The sequence below is a fragment of the Danio rerio genome, chromosome 21 (genome assembly GCF_049306965.1).
Source record: "Danio rerio strain Tuebingen ecotype United States chromosome 21, GRCz12tu, whole genome shotgun sequence".
Classification (NCBI taxonomy): domain Eukaryota; kingdom Metazoa; phylum Chordata; class Actinopteri; order Cypriniformes; family Danionidae; genus Danio; species Danio rerio.
Window position 1 is genome coordinate 42,528,071 of NC_133196.1, and position 17,452 is coordinate 42,545,522.

The 17,452-nt window shown below is 37.0% G+C and overlaps 1 protein-coding gene across 2 annotated transcripts; it reads right to left on the reverse strand.

The window, feature by feature from the left end:
• Positions 1-1,607: 1,607 nt before the first annotated feature.
• On the reverse strand, positions 1,608-16,923 carry trarg1b (trafficking regulator of GLUT4 (SLC2A4) 1b (gene/pseudogene)). Of its 2 annotated transcripts, NM_001386231.1 has the most exon segments (4): positions 1,614-2,307; positions 3,441-4,315; positions 12,780-12,903; positions 16,375-16,923. In NM_001386231.1, coding segments are annotated over 3 exon segments (483 nt in total). In that variant the 5' UTR covers positions 16,723-16,923; the 3' UTR covers positions 1,614-2,307; positions 3,441-4,304.
• Positions 16,924-17,452: the final 529 nt, after the last annotated feature.

Below are 17,452 nucleotides of genomic sequence, written 5' to 3' on the forward strand. Positions count from 1 at the left end.
AAATCGTGGTAGACCGTCATACTGGTATATTGTTACAACCCTAGTTGTAGCTCATCTGCTTCAAGGTTCGAAGTGTTGAGCTCAAAATGCTCTTCTGCTGACCTTTGACCTAATGAGTGGTTGTTTGAGCTAGCGATCTGCGCGGGACAATTTTAAATCCTGCTCCTACACGCACCCGCCAGGTTTTAGTCCGAACCCGACCGCTCCCCTTTATGTTCAGCATTCATTGTCCCGCTGCCCGACCCGCTCCTTTTTCTACCCACCACACCCGTTCCCGCTAATGGGAGGGGACAAAACCGAAAACCACCCAGCTATATAGAGTCCGGACAGCCTATAACATGCTTTCTGTATAAACACACACAGCACCAAGCAAGTGACACACACAGACAGCAACAGCACGCTCTCTCTCATTCACACACACACACGCACACAGCACAAAGCTCTCTCTCATTCGCACACACGCACACGAGCACACATACACAAACACACACACAGAGCAACAAACAAGCTAAACGCAGCATCACGCACTCTCATTCATACGCATACTCGCTCGGGACTCCCGTCCAGAATTACACCAGTGAACGACCGCTCCCGCGCTTTATTCCGAAATTTATTCCCGCACCGAAAGAAATCTGCCCGGCTCCCGCAGTACAGGACATGCATACCTCTAGTTTCAGCTACTTTACCGTTGTATTAGTGCTGCCTGCTGTATATTGTCTCTTTTTCTGACCATTCTCCGATCAACAGTTTCCGAAGTACTCAGACCTGCTTTTCTGGCAACAGCACCTCATTTAGAGTCACCTAAATCATCTTTCAGTCAAATGGGGAACATCCTGATGCGCAGTTTGCACATAAAGCAGAAGTTGATCACATCTACCTGCCTAAATGCATTGAGTTGCTGCCAAGGCATTGGTCAACTGGGCATAAACAATCCATTAAGCGGGTGTACTCTGAAAACTAGAGAGTGGCTGAATGTTATTGATCATTCCTTTCATTTTGAATAGACTGGAAAAGAGAGTCTTGTAAATGTCCTAATATACACTTAATCATTTTTGTTTTATGAAGATGGCAACATGTTAATTATTCTAAATATCCTCATGTGAACACAGCCATTAGTAAAGCTTTAGCTCTTTTATGAGCAGGCAGAAAACAATAAAAATAGATGCCTGCTATATCTGCAGGTGCAGATTCTGTATCTGTCAACTACTGAATAGCCAAGCAAAAGACTGATTCTTGTTGATTATGTCTGAAGCGCTGCATAAACAAAGTAAGATAAAGCTCAAAGTTAAAGCAGTGGTTTCCTCTTTGTTATGCGTAAGCTAAAGCATAAGATTTCTGCCTCCATTTGAGCTGGTAATGGCTCAATGTAAAGCTGAAAGGAATGCACTTATGTGAACTGGATAGCAATTATCGGACATGTTTCCTCTGATCTCCACTGCTCTGAAGGCTTAGAGCGGAACAGGATGTGCTGCAGCTTTTTAATGAAATAACCACACCTGATTTCATTCTTATGTGAAAACCAAAGGATTATTTTGCATGCTAGTAAATAAATACTAATGATTAAAGCCATCTTGTGCTAATGGAGCGCTATTAAACACAACAAAACACACTTAAATTAGACCATGTTTAATTTAGAACATGCAAAAATATGGCACAGTTTTAGCAAAAGACAAGTTTGCACAATTTATATTTAATACTGCAGTGGTTGCAGTTTTTTTTCCAAACATGCATGTGCTTTTCGTTGAATGTAGCCCTTGATTCGCCTTTGTTCAATCTCTCAAGAATTTTTATATATAACATATTCGTATACATTAGTTCGCTACAAAGCTCTGACTGCAATCCTCCATCTTGCAAACTTGTCATTACTCTACATACCCATAAGGACATACATCAAAATGACAGAAAATAAACATATAAATAAATATGTATAATTGTTTTGGGACATTTCACTTGAAAAGTATACTATTCAAAATCTGTATGACTATTTTTTTTTCTTCTGCATGACACAAAGGACAACAAATTTACCCCCAATATATGGAAGTTCTACATGAAATAATACATTAATGGTCTCACAATTGTACATTTATAACTAGTAATTGCAAGTTACATCTTGCAGTTAAAGGTTTTTTTACAGGATTATCCCACAGTTTTGAAAGCTAAACTCTTATGGGAACTTTTATTAGAAATAAAGTTGCAATCAAAATAAAGTTGCCCCCCAAAAAGGGTAATGAAAATGTTTATTTACTTAAATTTAATGTTAATGTGCTTGCAATTGAATTTAATCTATGCATTTGAATTTCACATTATGTATGACCAAAAGGTCACATTTTTCATGATATTTTCTTTTGTGTTCATCAGAAGAAAGGAACGGTATGAGCGAAAGTAAATGATGACAGCATTTTCATTTTCAAGTGAAATACCCCTTTAACTTGGAACAAAAAATGCAAGATATAAAACTTTAAAAATACCATTTAAGAATAAGAACTAATAATACAAACTGTGCTTTTATGTGTGTACCAGATTTACATAACTGATAATGTTTTAGCACTATTGACCTTATTCTGCAATGTGGAAATGTGCTCATTTCTGTGATTGTTTAGAACAGGGGTGCTCAATCCTGTTCCTGGAGATCTACCTTCCTGCAGATTTCAGTTGCTACCCATATCAAACACACCTGCCTGTAATTATTAAGTGGTGTTCTGGTCCTAATTAATTGGTTCAGATGTGTTTGATATGGGTAGCAACTGAAATCTGCAGGAGGGTAGATCTCCAGGAACAGGATTGAGCAGCCCTGGTTTAGAACATCTGATTCATGATGATTCTGATTCTGATGCCTTTGGGAGAAGTGACTAGGAATAATACATGGCAGAAAATGATAACTAATTGCTCTACAAACAAGTGTGTTTATGACTACACCTAAAAAGAAGAAGGATATAGTTAGAAAAGAACAGTTTACAGCTGCATAATGATTTTTAGACAGATTTTAGACGTTAAAAACAATGGAAGTGAATGAGACTGGAAGCCATAAATATATCCCAATGGCTGCTCCCTCTTACGTGGACATTTCACTTGAAAATTATACTATTCCAAATCTGTATGACTATTTTTTTTTTCTTCTGCATGACACAAAAGACAACCAATTGAACCCAATATATGGAAGTTCTACATGAAATAATACATTAATGGTCTCACAATTGTACATTTCTAACTAGTAATTGCAAGTTACATCTTGCAGTTAAAGTTTTTTTACAGGATTATCCCACAGTTTTGAAAGATAAACTCTTATGGGAACTTTTATTAGAAATAAAGTTGCAATCAAAATAAAGTTGCCCCCCAAAAAGGGTAATGAAAATGTTTATTTACTTAAATTTAATGTTAATGTGCTTTCAACTGTAGTTCTCGCAATTGAATTTAATCTATGCATTTGAATTTCACATTATGTATGACCAAAAGGTCACATTTTTCATGATATTTTCTTTTGTGTTCATCAGAAGAAAGGAACGGTATGAGCGAAAGTAAATGATGACAGAATTTTCATTTTCAAGTGAAATACCCCTTTAACTTAGAACACAAAATGCAAGATATAAAACTTTAAAAATACCATTTAAGAATAAGAACTAATAATATAAACTGTGCTTTTATGTATGTACCAGATTTACATAAGTGATGCATAAGTTTTAGCACTATTGACCTTATTCTGCAATGTGGAAATGTGCTCATTTGTGTGATTGTTTAGAACATCTGATTCAGTTGCCTTTGGGAGAAGTGACTAGGAATAATACATGGCAGAAAACGATAAATAATTGCTCTACAAACAAGTGTGTTTATGACTACACCTAAAAAGAAAAAGGATATAGAAAAGAACAGTTTACAGCTGCATAATGATTTTTAGACAGATTTTAGACGTTAAAAACAATGGAAGTGAATGAGACTGGAAGCCATAAATATATCCCAATGGCTGCTCCCTCTTACGTGAAGAATAAGGTCAAGTTGGAAAATCACTAACAAAAGTCTCATTCTTATTGCAACATGCAACACATCATCATGATATAATGCAATTCCTTGAAAGAATTCAAATATACTTCAAAATTACACCTGATTGTAATGTAAGATTTAGTGCAAAATTAGTTCAGTGCTAGAAAAAAAATGCGTCAATGAACAGGAGTCCTTGTCAAAAAGTGTAAAACACAAAATAACAGACATTCTAGTTTTCTGAAAGTTTTCACATGGCATTCATCATCCATCTTCTTTGGTTTCACTTCCGATACCCATTTACATCAGTGCATTCAGTACGACATCCACAACTACTTCAACTCTGGGGGACAGAAAAGCAAATAAGAGACCTTTAAAAGACACTGCAAGCACAATCATTATTCTTGTTTTACAGTTTTTTTCTCAGTGGCTTTGGTGCATTTCTTACAACACCAGTGCCTTTCTGCACAGCAGTAAATGCATTTCTCAAAACAATTAGTACAAACTGCAAAGGCTAGTTGATAACCTGCAAAAGTGTGTCACTTGCTTAAAATGGAGAGCTCATTCCTCAAGAGCAAGTATTCGTGTCAATCAAAGTGTCAGTGTCATCAAGATGAAAAGTCCTGACACCATTGTTTATGAACAAGATAGTCAAATGGCCTTGTCATGTTTTCATTATGACAGTTTACTCTGGAAATTTTTTCAATGCAAAAAAAGTCTGATTTTGGTGACACTTCCTGAAAATGCTCAAGACAGGACTTATATATACTATTTGCACAGCCATTTGAAAACTAAAGTAAAGTTAGACATCACTGCATTTAGTGAGGTATCTGATAGAGGTGTGAACCTATACTGGTCTCACGGTTCGGTTATGATTATCATGCCTTCAGTTCAATTCGATATCTCGGTGCATCATGGTGCATTGACGATGCTTTCTATATACAGTGTTATATTTTAGGGGGGAGCCTATAACAAGCTGTCTGTATATACACACAGCACCACACTGTCTCTCATTCACACACATACACAAACATAAACAGCACCAAACAAACAAACACAGACACACACACACTTAAGCCCTCGCAACAGGGAGAGCTCGCGCTGAGCTGAGCAGAAAAACGAAAAAAAAGAAGCACTTTTCCGACGGTCCCTTACTGAGAGCTCCTCTCAGTGCGAGCTATCCCGGCTAAACACATATTGCGAGGGCTTAAACAGAGCAGTGATTGTAATGTCGAGCGAAAAAAAAAGAAAGACAGCTGTGAAACATAACCAGCTTTGTCTTTTTGTAGGAAACACACTTTAGATCTTTTTAGGGTAAGAGGTTTTTGAGTTATTGCCGTCTATAACTGAATGTGTGTCTGGAAAATCCCAATAGTATGAAGCTGCAGGCCCGGAGACCCAACCGCACGCTCAGACGGCTAGACCTGCACTTTCAGACCTTCACAGTGCCACCTGCTGTTTAAAAGATCGACTAACCTGATTTCAGCTGCTTCTAAATTGTAATTTAAACTATTTTTCTACTATAAAATATTAGGCTGTGATTGAATAGATTATTATATGAAATATTAAACGTACTAGATTTTTGATTTAATACAATAATTCTGTTGTATTTTTATTAATTGTATTTGTAAATATATATATTGTTCAGTTGTTTCAATATTTTCAGACATTTGTTGTTGTTTTTTTATCATGAAGGATTTAGCACTGTTCTTCACATACAATTATAGTACTCTAGGTAATTTTCTCACAACCAACTTTATTTTTGTGTACTTTTTCATAAGGTCCTTAAAGTCAAGTTGTAAACAATTCATGGAAAAATGGTGAAAAATAATAATTGGAGTAATAATTATTTTTTTTACGTAGAAAATAACATCAAATAAAATAAATGCTTTACATTCTTATTGGGGAGATTTTTCATTTCTAGAGCAAAAAAATATCTGAAAATATCTGGAAATATCTGCAGTGTTTGGTACACTATATTAGTGTTGGCAGAGACCCACTTTTAATAATAAAAATTAGTTTGATTTCACCTAATAGAGCTCATATTGTAAATTCTATGCAAATTTAATTGATATTTTGATTTCCAAAAAACGTGTTTGTAATCATTACAGAACTTATAAATAATTGATAAACTGTTATTGTATTACTGTTATTGTATTAGGTAGCACTCTTAGATAGATAATACAGTAATATGTACAGTAGACCTATACAGCACTAAAATATGTTACAAATAATAATTGCGCTATATATTATAGGCTGCATTTTATTTAAACTTTTTTACTTTAAAGCTTTTTTTTTTATTTTGCCAGAAAGCATTGCTAGAAAATTGTCCCAGAATGGTACAATAATAGATAAAATAAGAGCAAGCTGTAAATACCATAAAATAATGCTCTTTTGACACAAATTTTGATCAAATCAAACACTGAAATAATTCTTTGTTAGTGTAATATTTTACACCAAATTGATTTATGCCATAAAACTTGATAATTTTCAGGAATTGCTTTAATAATCAATAACCTTACTGGCGTTTCTGATGTTGCTACTTGCTAGAAAGTGCTGGTCTGAGTGTGTAGTTGGGTCTCCGTACCTGCAGCTTCACCCAACCCAACAGCAGGGGGCACTGTCTGGTCTGAAAGTGCAGGTCTGTGCGCGCAGGTCTGAGCGTGCAGTTGGGTCTCCGGGCCTGCAGCTTCCCCTTACTCGGAAAATCGAAAACAAAACCAACTAAACTGCGCTCATTTTTGGCGCCCCCTGGATGTACAGCGCCCTTAGCATATGCCTGTGGTGCCTATGCCACGGGCCGGCCCTGAGTTGGCTGAGTGTTGTAAATACTCGCGCTAATCTCCCTCGCGACAGAGAGCATAATAGGAGAAAAATGACGTCAGTAAATAATAACCCGTTATTATGAATTGTCCGCGTCTGCATCGCGGTGCACCGAAGAAACAATTAATTTTGACACCCCTAGTATCTGAGTACAAGACTCTGAATATGTATGTTTCACATTTTTACTGCATTTGCTTTTTGCAGTTCTAATTTATTCACAGCATAGTGCAAAATAATAAATACACCCTTATTTACTACAAACATCAACTCCCTTTCCCTTAAACAACTGTAAACAATATTGCAGTACATATTAGAACTGAACCTACAGCATACACCGGTCTGTAAATCATTCATGAAATTGTTCAATTTAGAAGACATTTTCAGGAAAATAAAGATTTACTTTTTTATAATAGTTGCTAGACAGATTTTGACAACTAGATCAACATTTTTGTATGTAATGACTCAAGTAATGAAATGAGGACTTTTAGTTTTATGTGGAATGACTTCGGCATTTACAAGTTCAGTTCATTTTGACTGACATGACATAAGCAAATGATAATGTTATTAATAGCAGAGAGTTGGATGAAAGCAATTGACCCTTCGCTAAGCCACACCCAAAAGCCGCCACCCAACAATTGTCATAATGACATGAGTTATTGATCTGGAAAATACGAATCTGTTGCTTACTTTACTGAACTTCATATTTTCATCCATGTTAAGCTATGAATATTAGAAATTACAAATCAACAGAACAAAACAGAGATATGATCACAAACTGAGCCCTTGCATTCAATATACTTTACCCCCAGCTGTTTTTCATTAATTTGTAAAGAGTACAGAAACATACTGACAGTTATAGGTAACTTGCTGTACATTGTTATGGGTCAATGATCAGGCTTTTTGGCTAAAACTAGAGAAATTACAGTATAATTAGTTAATATTATATTATTTTTAAATTTCACCTCTCCTGCTGAGCATGAGCTAAGCTGTTGAATGGTTAGCGTATGAGGCGGCTAGGCTAAGCTAGCTTCAATTTTGATTTAATTATTCTCGAATCGGTTGCCTTTTATGTTGTAAATATACTGTAATGCATACTGCAGTTTTTTTTTTGTCTGGCTTTCTCGAATATCTCACCTGTTTGGCAAAAATAACAATATATCCCTGGCAATGTCTGACACCGGCGCACACACATTGAAAGGCACGAAAGCCTGACAGGCTTTGCAATTTGTTGTAAGGAATGAGAAACTGCTACTAGGATGTGCACAAATGACTAATTGTTTTGAGAAATGCATGAACTGCTGTACAAATGTAAATAGTGTTGTGAGAAATGCACCAAAGCAAGATAGTTAATAATAGTTTTGATTGTGTACAATCGATACTATTTTACTGACTTGCAAAGTTGATTTATGCATGACGTATCAAAAATATGTACATTTCTGTATTTTAGATGTTTTGACTTATATTTCAATTACCCTCATTACCCTATTCAGACTAGTCAAAATAGCAACGTCCTCGTCAAATTACTTTTATTTTCTTGTGAAGTGGGCATTTTCCAGGAACTTTTAGAATTATTTAGGCTTCTAAAGCTAATTATTATTAGCTTTATTTCCATCCAACTAATTTTATGTTCAGTTTTAAGACATAACGCTTAAAAAATGTTTAAATGCTTAAATTTTAAATGCAGTATGTAAGTTTGACACCCAGTGGTTTAACTAGGTATTGCACCCCTGGTTCAAAATGCACGCAAGCGCAGGTTGCCAGATTGACGAAACCAACAAAGGCTGATTTAAATTGCGTCTTAAATAGATGCAACAGCACGTGATAGAGGGCATATTTTCATATTAAAAGTAGTTTTGGTCCTAACCAACACCTGAAATTTATATTTTAGAAACGGTTTCTATTTCTTGCAGCTGAACAACAGAAAACTGGAAATTATCACCTCAGGAACACCTCATTCAGTGTTAAATGCTAATAATGTGAGTTTGAATGCCATTTTACATGACAGTTATTGCCATACTACTGAATGCAGCAGCAGATACACCCACAGCCATATCACCCCACAGCCCAAGACTGAAGCTAGGCACAGCTGAGCCTGGTCAGTACCTGGATGAAAGACCACATGGCAAAACAAGGTTGCTCTTGGCAGTGGGGTTAGTGAGGCAAGCAGGGGGTGCTCAACCTGTGGTCTGTGTGAGTCCTGATGCCCCAGTATAGTGAAGGGAACACCATACTGTTAGTGGGTGCCGTCTTTCAGATGAGATGTTAAATTTCGTTTCTGACTTTCTGTGGTCATTAAAAATCCCATGGCACTTCTTGTAAAGAGTAAAAGTGTCCTGACCAAATTTCTTCTATTGGCCCTTACCCATCATGGCCCCCCCAATCATCCCCATCCACTGAATTGGCTGAATTACTGTCTCTTCACTCCCTAATAGCTGGTGTGTGGTGAGTGCACTGGCGCTGTTGTCCTGTGGCTGCCGTCGCATCATCCAAGTGGATGCTGCACACTGGTGATGGTATGGAGAGACCCCCTTATGATTGTGAAGTGCTTTTGGGTGTGTGGTCATACACGATAAATGCACTTCACCTCAGATCTTGAAAATAAAGTGTGCGTTTTGTGTTAAAGTGACTTGGAACCTTAGAACTGTGAAATAATGCAAGCCAACAAATATTAGTGATTCAGCATGTACATTAATAATGGTAAATCTGTATTAATTAGATTGTAAACCTTACCATTTCATTGGGGGGCACTATCTCAGAAATAAAGGTACAAGAGCTGTCACTGTGGCAGTTCCTTTTCAAAGGGTACTTATTTGTTCCTAAAGAGTCCATATTGGTACCTCAAAGGTACATTTTAGGTGCATTTGGGTACTGATATGTACCTTTGAGGTACCACTAAGGACTTTTTAGGTACAAATATGTACCTTTCGAAAAGGTACTGCCCTAGTGACAGCTCTTGTACCTTTATTTATGAGGGTGCAGTAAGTGCACTGTCCTGTGCTTCTGAAAAGCTTTTTTTAAATTTCTGTTGTGTTGGGTCTGGTGCAAAGAGCCCAATTGCTTGTCACTGCAAATCTCTTCATGTAGCGTGTTGTTAGGACACGGTTACAATAGGTGTGTCCCAAATTGCATACTTATGCACTATTCTATGCTATTTTGTAGTATAGTGTAAGTAGTGCCTTCACACTTAAAATAATAAGTGCACTTTAAATATTCAGATGATGAACTTATTCAATCATTAAAGTGAAGTGTGTAATGTTGAACGCTTCACACACTCAGTGGCTGCTGCTTTGCTCATGTAACAGAAAGGGCAGAGCTATCAAGGGCTTTTGTTGGATTATTTATTTTGGATTGTGAAAACAGTATTCTCCTACGAGAGTGATTATACTGCCTCCCGATGGTGAATGCGGTTATACTCAAGGCAGGAATTATTTGGTAGTTTGCTCATTTATTTCACTAATTTGGTACCCATCAAATGTCATCTGGAAAAAGGTTTGAATTTCTGCTTTCCATTTGCAATGACTCTACATACATATACTATGCTGTTGTGTGTAAGTGCATAAGTACATAGTGTATGGTGTGCCATTTGGGTTGCAGCTATAGTAATCTCCTCACCTAATGTTTATGTTTGTAATGTTTTTGTTATTTGCTAATTAATAACCATCTCATGTGGAACTCTGAATCTGCTGCTCATTTCGGGGGCTGCTACTGTCCACATTTAGGTCACATTTTTGGTTACGGACACATGCTTTGGAGTCTTCATGACTGAATGAATCACACCAAGGCAACCCATGATTAATATAATTGGCTAAACTGGCATTGGGTGGAGAAGAGTCAAATACGTACATACAGCATCTTTAATGGAAAAGCCAGGATGTGCATACATTTCAAAAATGTGCATAAAAAACATTTTAAAAATAATTTAAAATAATTTGTTTAAATTTCTTTATATCAATTTACCAAACAAATTCCAGCTTGTGCATCAAAGTAAAAAAAATTTTTTTGATGTCTTGCTTTTTTGATAATTTTTTTTATTTATTTATTTTTTGCCTTTTTGATTTTGAGGTCATGTGATTATATAAATAACCTTAATTTGATGGCATTAATGAATAAATCCAGCAGACTGAAATAATGATTGAAAAATTATTGAAATGATCTTTAGGTCATTCGAAAATCCCTTCACCAAAGTCCGTCATCAAAGTGGATCAGTATTTTTACTTCCCAGAACCACATTTCAAGAGCATCTTACGCTTACATATGCAAACATATGATCATATCGCTTCGTCTTCATTTTCTGAGGCACAAGTAATTTATAAAATAAGAAAAAAGGCCAACAGGGCTTCTCCTAACCAGTAAGTTCCATTTTGATATTTGTGCCAGTTTATCATTAAGTGACTATTTCGTTCGTTTGGATGGAAACTGCTTTTTTGGAAAATGCTCTTCGCCAGTGGTGTTTACACTGCAGTACGTTTACCACTAGTGGTATGCGGAGGAATCGCTGAATAATGAAAGCAAAAATGAATTTTAATTTGATGTGTACGATAACACTGATGGGATCAGCATTGGCTGTTCGCTGAAGCCCATGATCAAAACGCTGTGCTTGGAACGTTTTCTTTAGTGCATCGCGTCTTCAGCTGCTAAATATCAATTCAATTGATGCAGAACTAGAGAAAGAGGCGCATGGCACTTGCAGAGCAGATATGCGCTAGAGCTGTGGTCCCCAACCCCCAGGCCATAGACCAGCACCAGCACCGATCAGCTTCATATTTTGTATGGAATAGAATTTCGGTAGACTAATTATCTAATTAACACAGAACACCCAAACACTGCAGTGCTTTTAATTTTCTCCAGGAATGAAACTTGGAGCTGCAGCAATGTTTTATCAGCTTAAGAAAAACAGGTTTCCTATCGATCTACATACAAGTTAATGTTTAGATTTTAAAAAGTGTACATGCAACATATATTTCAAATTGCATCAAAAATTATATGAATATGAATGACATATAGTCTATATTTATAATGTTCAAGCAACATTTCTTTGTTTTGATGAATAGGCTACTAAGTTAATTCATTCATTCATTTTCTTGTCGGCTTAGTCCCTTTATTAATCCGGGGTGGCCACAGCGGAATGAACTGCCAACTTATCCAGCAAGTTTTTACGCAGCGGATGTCCTTCCAGCCGCAACCCATCTCTGGGAAACATCCACACACACATTCACACACACACTCATACACTACGGACAATTTAGCTTACCCAATTCACCTGTACCGCATGTCTTTGGACTGTGGGGGAAACCGGAGCACCCGGAGGAAACCCACGCGAAGGCAGGGAGAACATGCAAACTCCACACAGAAACGCCAAATGAGCCGAGGTTCGAACCAGCGACCTTCTTGCTGTGAGGCGACAGCACTACCTACTGCGCCACTGCCTCGCCGCTACTAAGTTAATTCTTCACAATTAAAGTACAGCATTTTTCTTTGTACTTTTTAAGAACAGCGCCATTTTTAATTAACTTTAATTAACTTAAAAGCACATTTTAATTTGAATGTTGACTTTTTTTTTTTTTACCTGCTACTGCAGTTAATGTTTAAACTATTTATAATGTTTAAAGAGGCTGACAATAATAAATATTCTTAAAAAATATGAATTAATCTGCCTCGTTTTTTAACTGCAGTGCTGTAGATGCTTAATTAGGCCTGCTACACTAATCTATTTTAATACTGGTCATTACGGTGGTATTTGGAAAAAGTTTTTTTTTTTTTTCTGAGGTGGTACTTGGTGAAAAATGTTTGAGAACCACTGCTTTACGCGATATTCCAGTTTTGTGCATAGGTCTAATTCACGATTTTGGACTGCGCCATGCTGTAGCCGTTAATAAATTTGCACAATTCCGAATCTGACGGCTGTGTGTGTATCTCAATGTTATAGTAAATACAAAATGCCAATTAACGAAAAGCATGTAAAGACAATAGAAAGTGGCGTTTACCTGTCATGAGTAGATAAATGATTATAGCCAGACCCACAACAATGGCAATCAGACTGAGCAACAAAGCTAGACGTCCGAGTCTTCTGGCTCCGTCATAATCTTTTGCTTGTATCATAGAGCGAGACTGAAGTGAAACAGGAAGGAAATCAAGCGTAAGTCAGCTTTATGGGTAGTTGATTTCTAATGTAACAGCTGGAGGCCCCATGAGTCACATTATGACCAATCAGGTCGTATTTATTGATCAACGACCAATCAATTAAATTATTTTTAAAGATATATCAATAGAGAGAGATATGGCAGCATTATTGCACGATAAATTGCTTACATCTTTTCTGAGAGCAAATTTTATGAAATGTAGTATATGTTTAAAGGGAATTGTTGTAAAATTAGCTATAGGTGACATGTAGTGCCCAAAACAAAATTATTAATCTTATTTAAAAAAAAACAAACATGTAAATCGACTACAAAAGCAAAAGTTGAGCAAACCAATGACTCATTTTGTGCAATTCAGAACTTGAATAAATGAATAATGTGATTTACTTACTAGCTAATTGCTTTAAAGACATAGTGTATCTCCTGTATGTTTCTCCATTTACCAGTTAGCAATAGCTTACAAGAACATGGGAACACTGTATCCAGCAGAAAGACTGCATTGAATATTTATTCCTTGAAGCAAGTAGTATTTCAAGACCATTCTTCAAATCAAGTTTCATTTTTAATGTAAAATGTACTAGTAACTATTAGATTTGTTTGACTATTTAAGAATATTTACAGATGGAGAAAAACCCTGACAAAAAGGCACTCTAAGTAAGAAATACCTGCAGAATGTACATAATGTTTATGATTAAAACAATAAACAGTGTCAAAAATAAATGGAAACAAATACAAAATATTAGTTAGGACATAAGGTTTTATATGTGATGCTTCCTCATCAATGCTTTTATCATTCTATCCTCATGTGAATACACCATTAGCCATTAGTGAAGAAGCTGTGGGGCATTTATGAACAGGAAGAAAATACATTCTGTGGGTTTGAAAAATACATTGTGAGTTGACAACATGATGAAGTCAGCAGATCTGGGATATACACTCACCGGTTACTTTATTAGGTGCACCTGTCTCTTTAACGCAAATATCAAATCAGACCAACGCATGGCAGCAACTGAATGCATTTAGGCATGTAGACAAACCGAGCATTGGAATGGGGAAGAAAGGTGATTTAAGGGACTTTGAACGTGGCATGGATGTTGGTGCTAGATGGGCTGGTCTGAGTATTTCAGAAACTGCTGATCTACTGGGATTTTCACGCACAACCATCTTTATAGTTTACAGAGAATGGCCTGAAAAAGAGAAAATATCCACCTCTGTGGCACAAATGCCCTGTTGATGTCAGAGGAGTGTGGCCAAACTGGGTCAAGCTGATAGTAAGGCAACAGTAACTCAAATAACCACTCGTTACAAGAGAGGTATGCAGAAGAGCATCTCTGAACGCACAACCAGTCCAACCTTGAGGCAGATGGGCTACAGCAGCAGAAGACAACACCGGGTGCCGCTCCTGTCAGCTAAAAACAGGAAACTGAGGCTACAATTCACACAGGCTCAACAAAATTGGACAACGGAAGATTGGAAAAATGTTGCCTGTCTTTAATTTTGCTGTGACATTTGAATGGTACACTCTCAGAAATAAAGGTACGCGAGCTGTCACTGGGGTGTTACCTTTTCAAAAGATACACATTTATACTTATAGGGTCCATATTGGTATCTCAAAAGCCTATATTAGTACCTACAAATTTGAAGAGGAACAGTTTTGTACTATTTAGGTACCAATATGTACCTTTTAGGTATTAATATGGACCTTTCAGGTACAAATTTGCACCGTTTGAAAAGGTACCACCCCAGTGACAGCTCATGTACCTTTATTTCTGAGAGTGTTGGGTCGGAATTTGGCATCAACAACACTCTAATTCAGGCTGTTGGTGGTATAATGGTGTGTAGGTATTTTCGTGGCACACTTTGGGCTCATTAGTATTGACCATTGTGTCAACACCACAGCCTACTTGAGAATTGTTGCTGATGTCCATCCCTTTATGACCACAGTGTACTCGTCTTCTGATGGCTACTTCCAGCAGGATAACGCGCCATATCATAAAGCGCGAATCATCTCAGACAGGTTTCTTGAACATGACAAGGAGTTCACTGTACTCAAATGGCCTCCAGTCACCAGATCTCAACCTGATAGAGCACCTTTGGGATGTGGTGGAATGGGAGATTCACATAATGGATGTGCAGCCAATAAATCTGCAGCAACTGCATGATGCTATCATGTCAATATGGACCAAAATCTCTGAAGAATATTTCCTGATACCCTATTAAATTTATGCCAGGAAGGATTAAGGCAGTTCTGAAGGCGAAAGAGAGGTTCAACCCGGTACTAGTAAAGTGTACCTAATAAAGTGGCCGGTGAGTGTATATCCACCTTAACAAGAATTAAAGTTACAGTTCACGCAAAACTGAAAATTCTATCATCGTTTACTCACCCTTGACTCGTACACCTTTTTGAGTTTTGTTTCTCTGTTGAAACTAAAGTACATATTTTGAAGAATGTTGAACCAGTAACCATTGACTTACATGGATGTTTTACTACTATGAAAGTCAGTGGTTAAAGGTTTACAACAATCGTCAAAATGTATTATTTTATGTTCAACAAAAGAAAGAAAACACTGTAGGGTGGTTGCTTTGTATTTTTTTTTTTTTTTATTTGTGGGTGAACTATCTCTATTAAATTATCTTTAACAGAAGTTAAATGAAAAAATACATATATAATACATAAAGTATAGAAACTACTCAAAGTAAATATTGTGTGGAAATCCTGTAATCATATTAAAAACATGACTAATAGCAAAAGACAATGATTATATCTGAAGAACTAGTCAAGATAAAAACATTTAATTAATTTTTTTGCTTGTATTGTGGATCGCAAATGAAAATAATAATGGTATAGTTCGCTCAAAAACAGAAGCACACACCCTCAAGTGCTTCTAAATTAGTATGATTATTTTCTTCCATTGAACACAAAAATAAAATGTACTAAACAATGTGGGGGATGAGAAAATTGACAGAGTTTACACTTTTAGGTGAACTATTAGGTTACTTTAACAGTCTTTATAAAAGAATAGTATTAGAATCCTTGCAAATGATGCCCCCCTTAGTCACAATATGAACTATTAGGGGTCCAGGAAGAACATATCGAAATGTAAAACGAACGTGGAAACATTTGTTTTTCATTAGACTTATTAGACTTAATATATCTTCCAAAAATAAACAGTCATCAATTAATCTCCCTTCACTTGTTTCAACCTTTTATGAGTTTTTATCTTCTATTGAAGATATTTTGAATAAAACCAGAAACCTGTAACCATTGACTTCCAGTATTTGTGTATGATAATAGATGGTTACAGGTTTTCAGCTTTTTTTCAAAATATCTTCATTAAGCAACTCATAAATGTTAGAAGCCATTTGAGAGAGAGTATTTCACTTTTGGGTGAACCCTTTAATTATCAGACTGTTTTAATTCCGAACTTGTGGGGATACTCACCATATGCGCGAAATAAAGCGCGAACAGGTTGATCGGGACGGCCGGGCAGAAGCAGGACATCACGGCGACCCACATGAAGCTGCAGGGTTCGCGTTCCTCGGGCGTGGGCGGCGACGCGCATCTGAAGCTCGCTCGCGACGAAGACCGCGGGACTGAAGCAGAAATGACCACACTCTGCTCAGTGGGCTCTTCTTTCAGAGAACCGGCGAAGTGTGTGTCAGAATCTGTGTGGTTTAATTCTCTCTTCAGCTGTTTGTCCGAGATGTCCAGGAGTTTCTGAGTATCTCCAAAATCGGTGGACTGAAGCGCGGCGTCTGTCGCGTGAGGCGCGTCCGTGTTAATAGCCATTTCTTATTAGAATAGATCCTTTAAATGGAAACAACATAAATCTTACACACTTGTGCGGTTATATCGCTCTGCATGCGACTTTAAAATTACTTTTTTATCCAAGAGCAGCCCCGGCGAGGAATTCGGATAGCTATTGGACATCCGTTCACTTCATCAATATTTACCACCCTCTTACATCATAGAAGCGAATCAGGATACTTCGTGTAAAAATCAATGAGTTTGCGCTGCGAGGGCGCTCCTAAAAGGCATCTGATTGGCGAAGGCGCGCGCGTGAATTGACGCAAGCGCGTGCATCCATTATATGTGGATCAAGATGTTTAGTCGAAAAGGATAACAATCCCTTAATGTGCAGAGCAGATTAATCTCATTAGCGAATGAATGACTCCATGCGCACTCGTTATCAGATTATATGATGTTTTATCAATCATATCTGTTACTTAAAATAGCGGCTAAGGGAAGTTTTTAACTCTGTCCCGGTCTCTTCTGCTTCCAGATTTTTTTTTTTCCAGATGAAGCAGCATAGTCATTCGTACTGCTTGATTTTGCAAACCTGTGTCAGTGGTGTTAAATGTTAGCCTATTTTCCTTAACTTGTTCTGACATAAAAGACTAATTTTAGAAAAAAAAAAATCTGTCACTCAACTGTTGAGTCTCAACAGAAGCGCAATTGAGGATGCGCCGCGCGCACACCAGCTGTTTTTGTTCACTGTGTAGCAAATCATTCTTATATT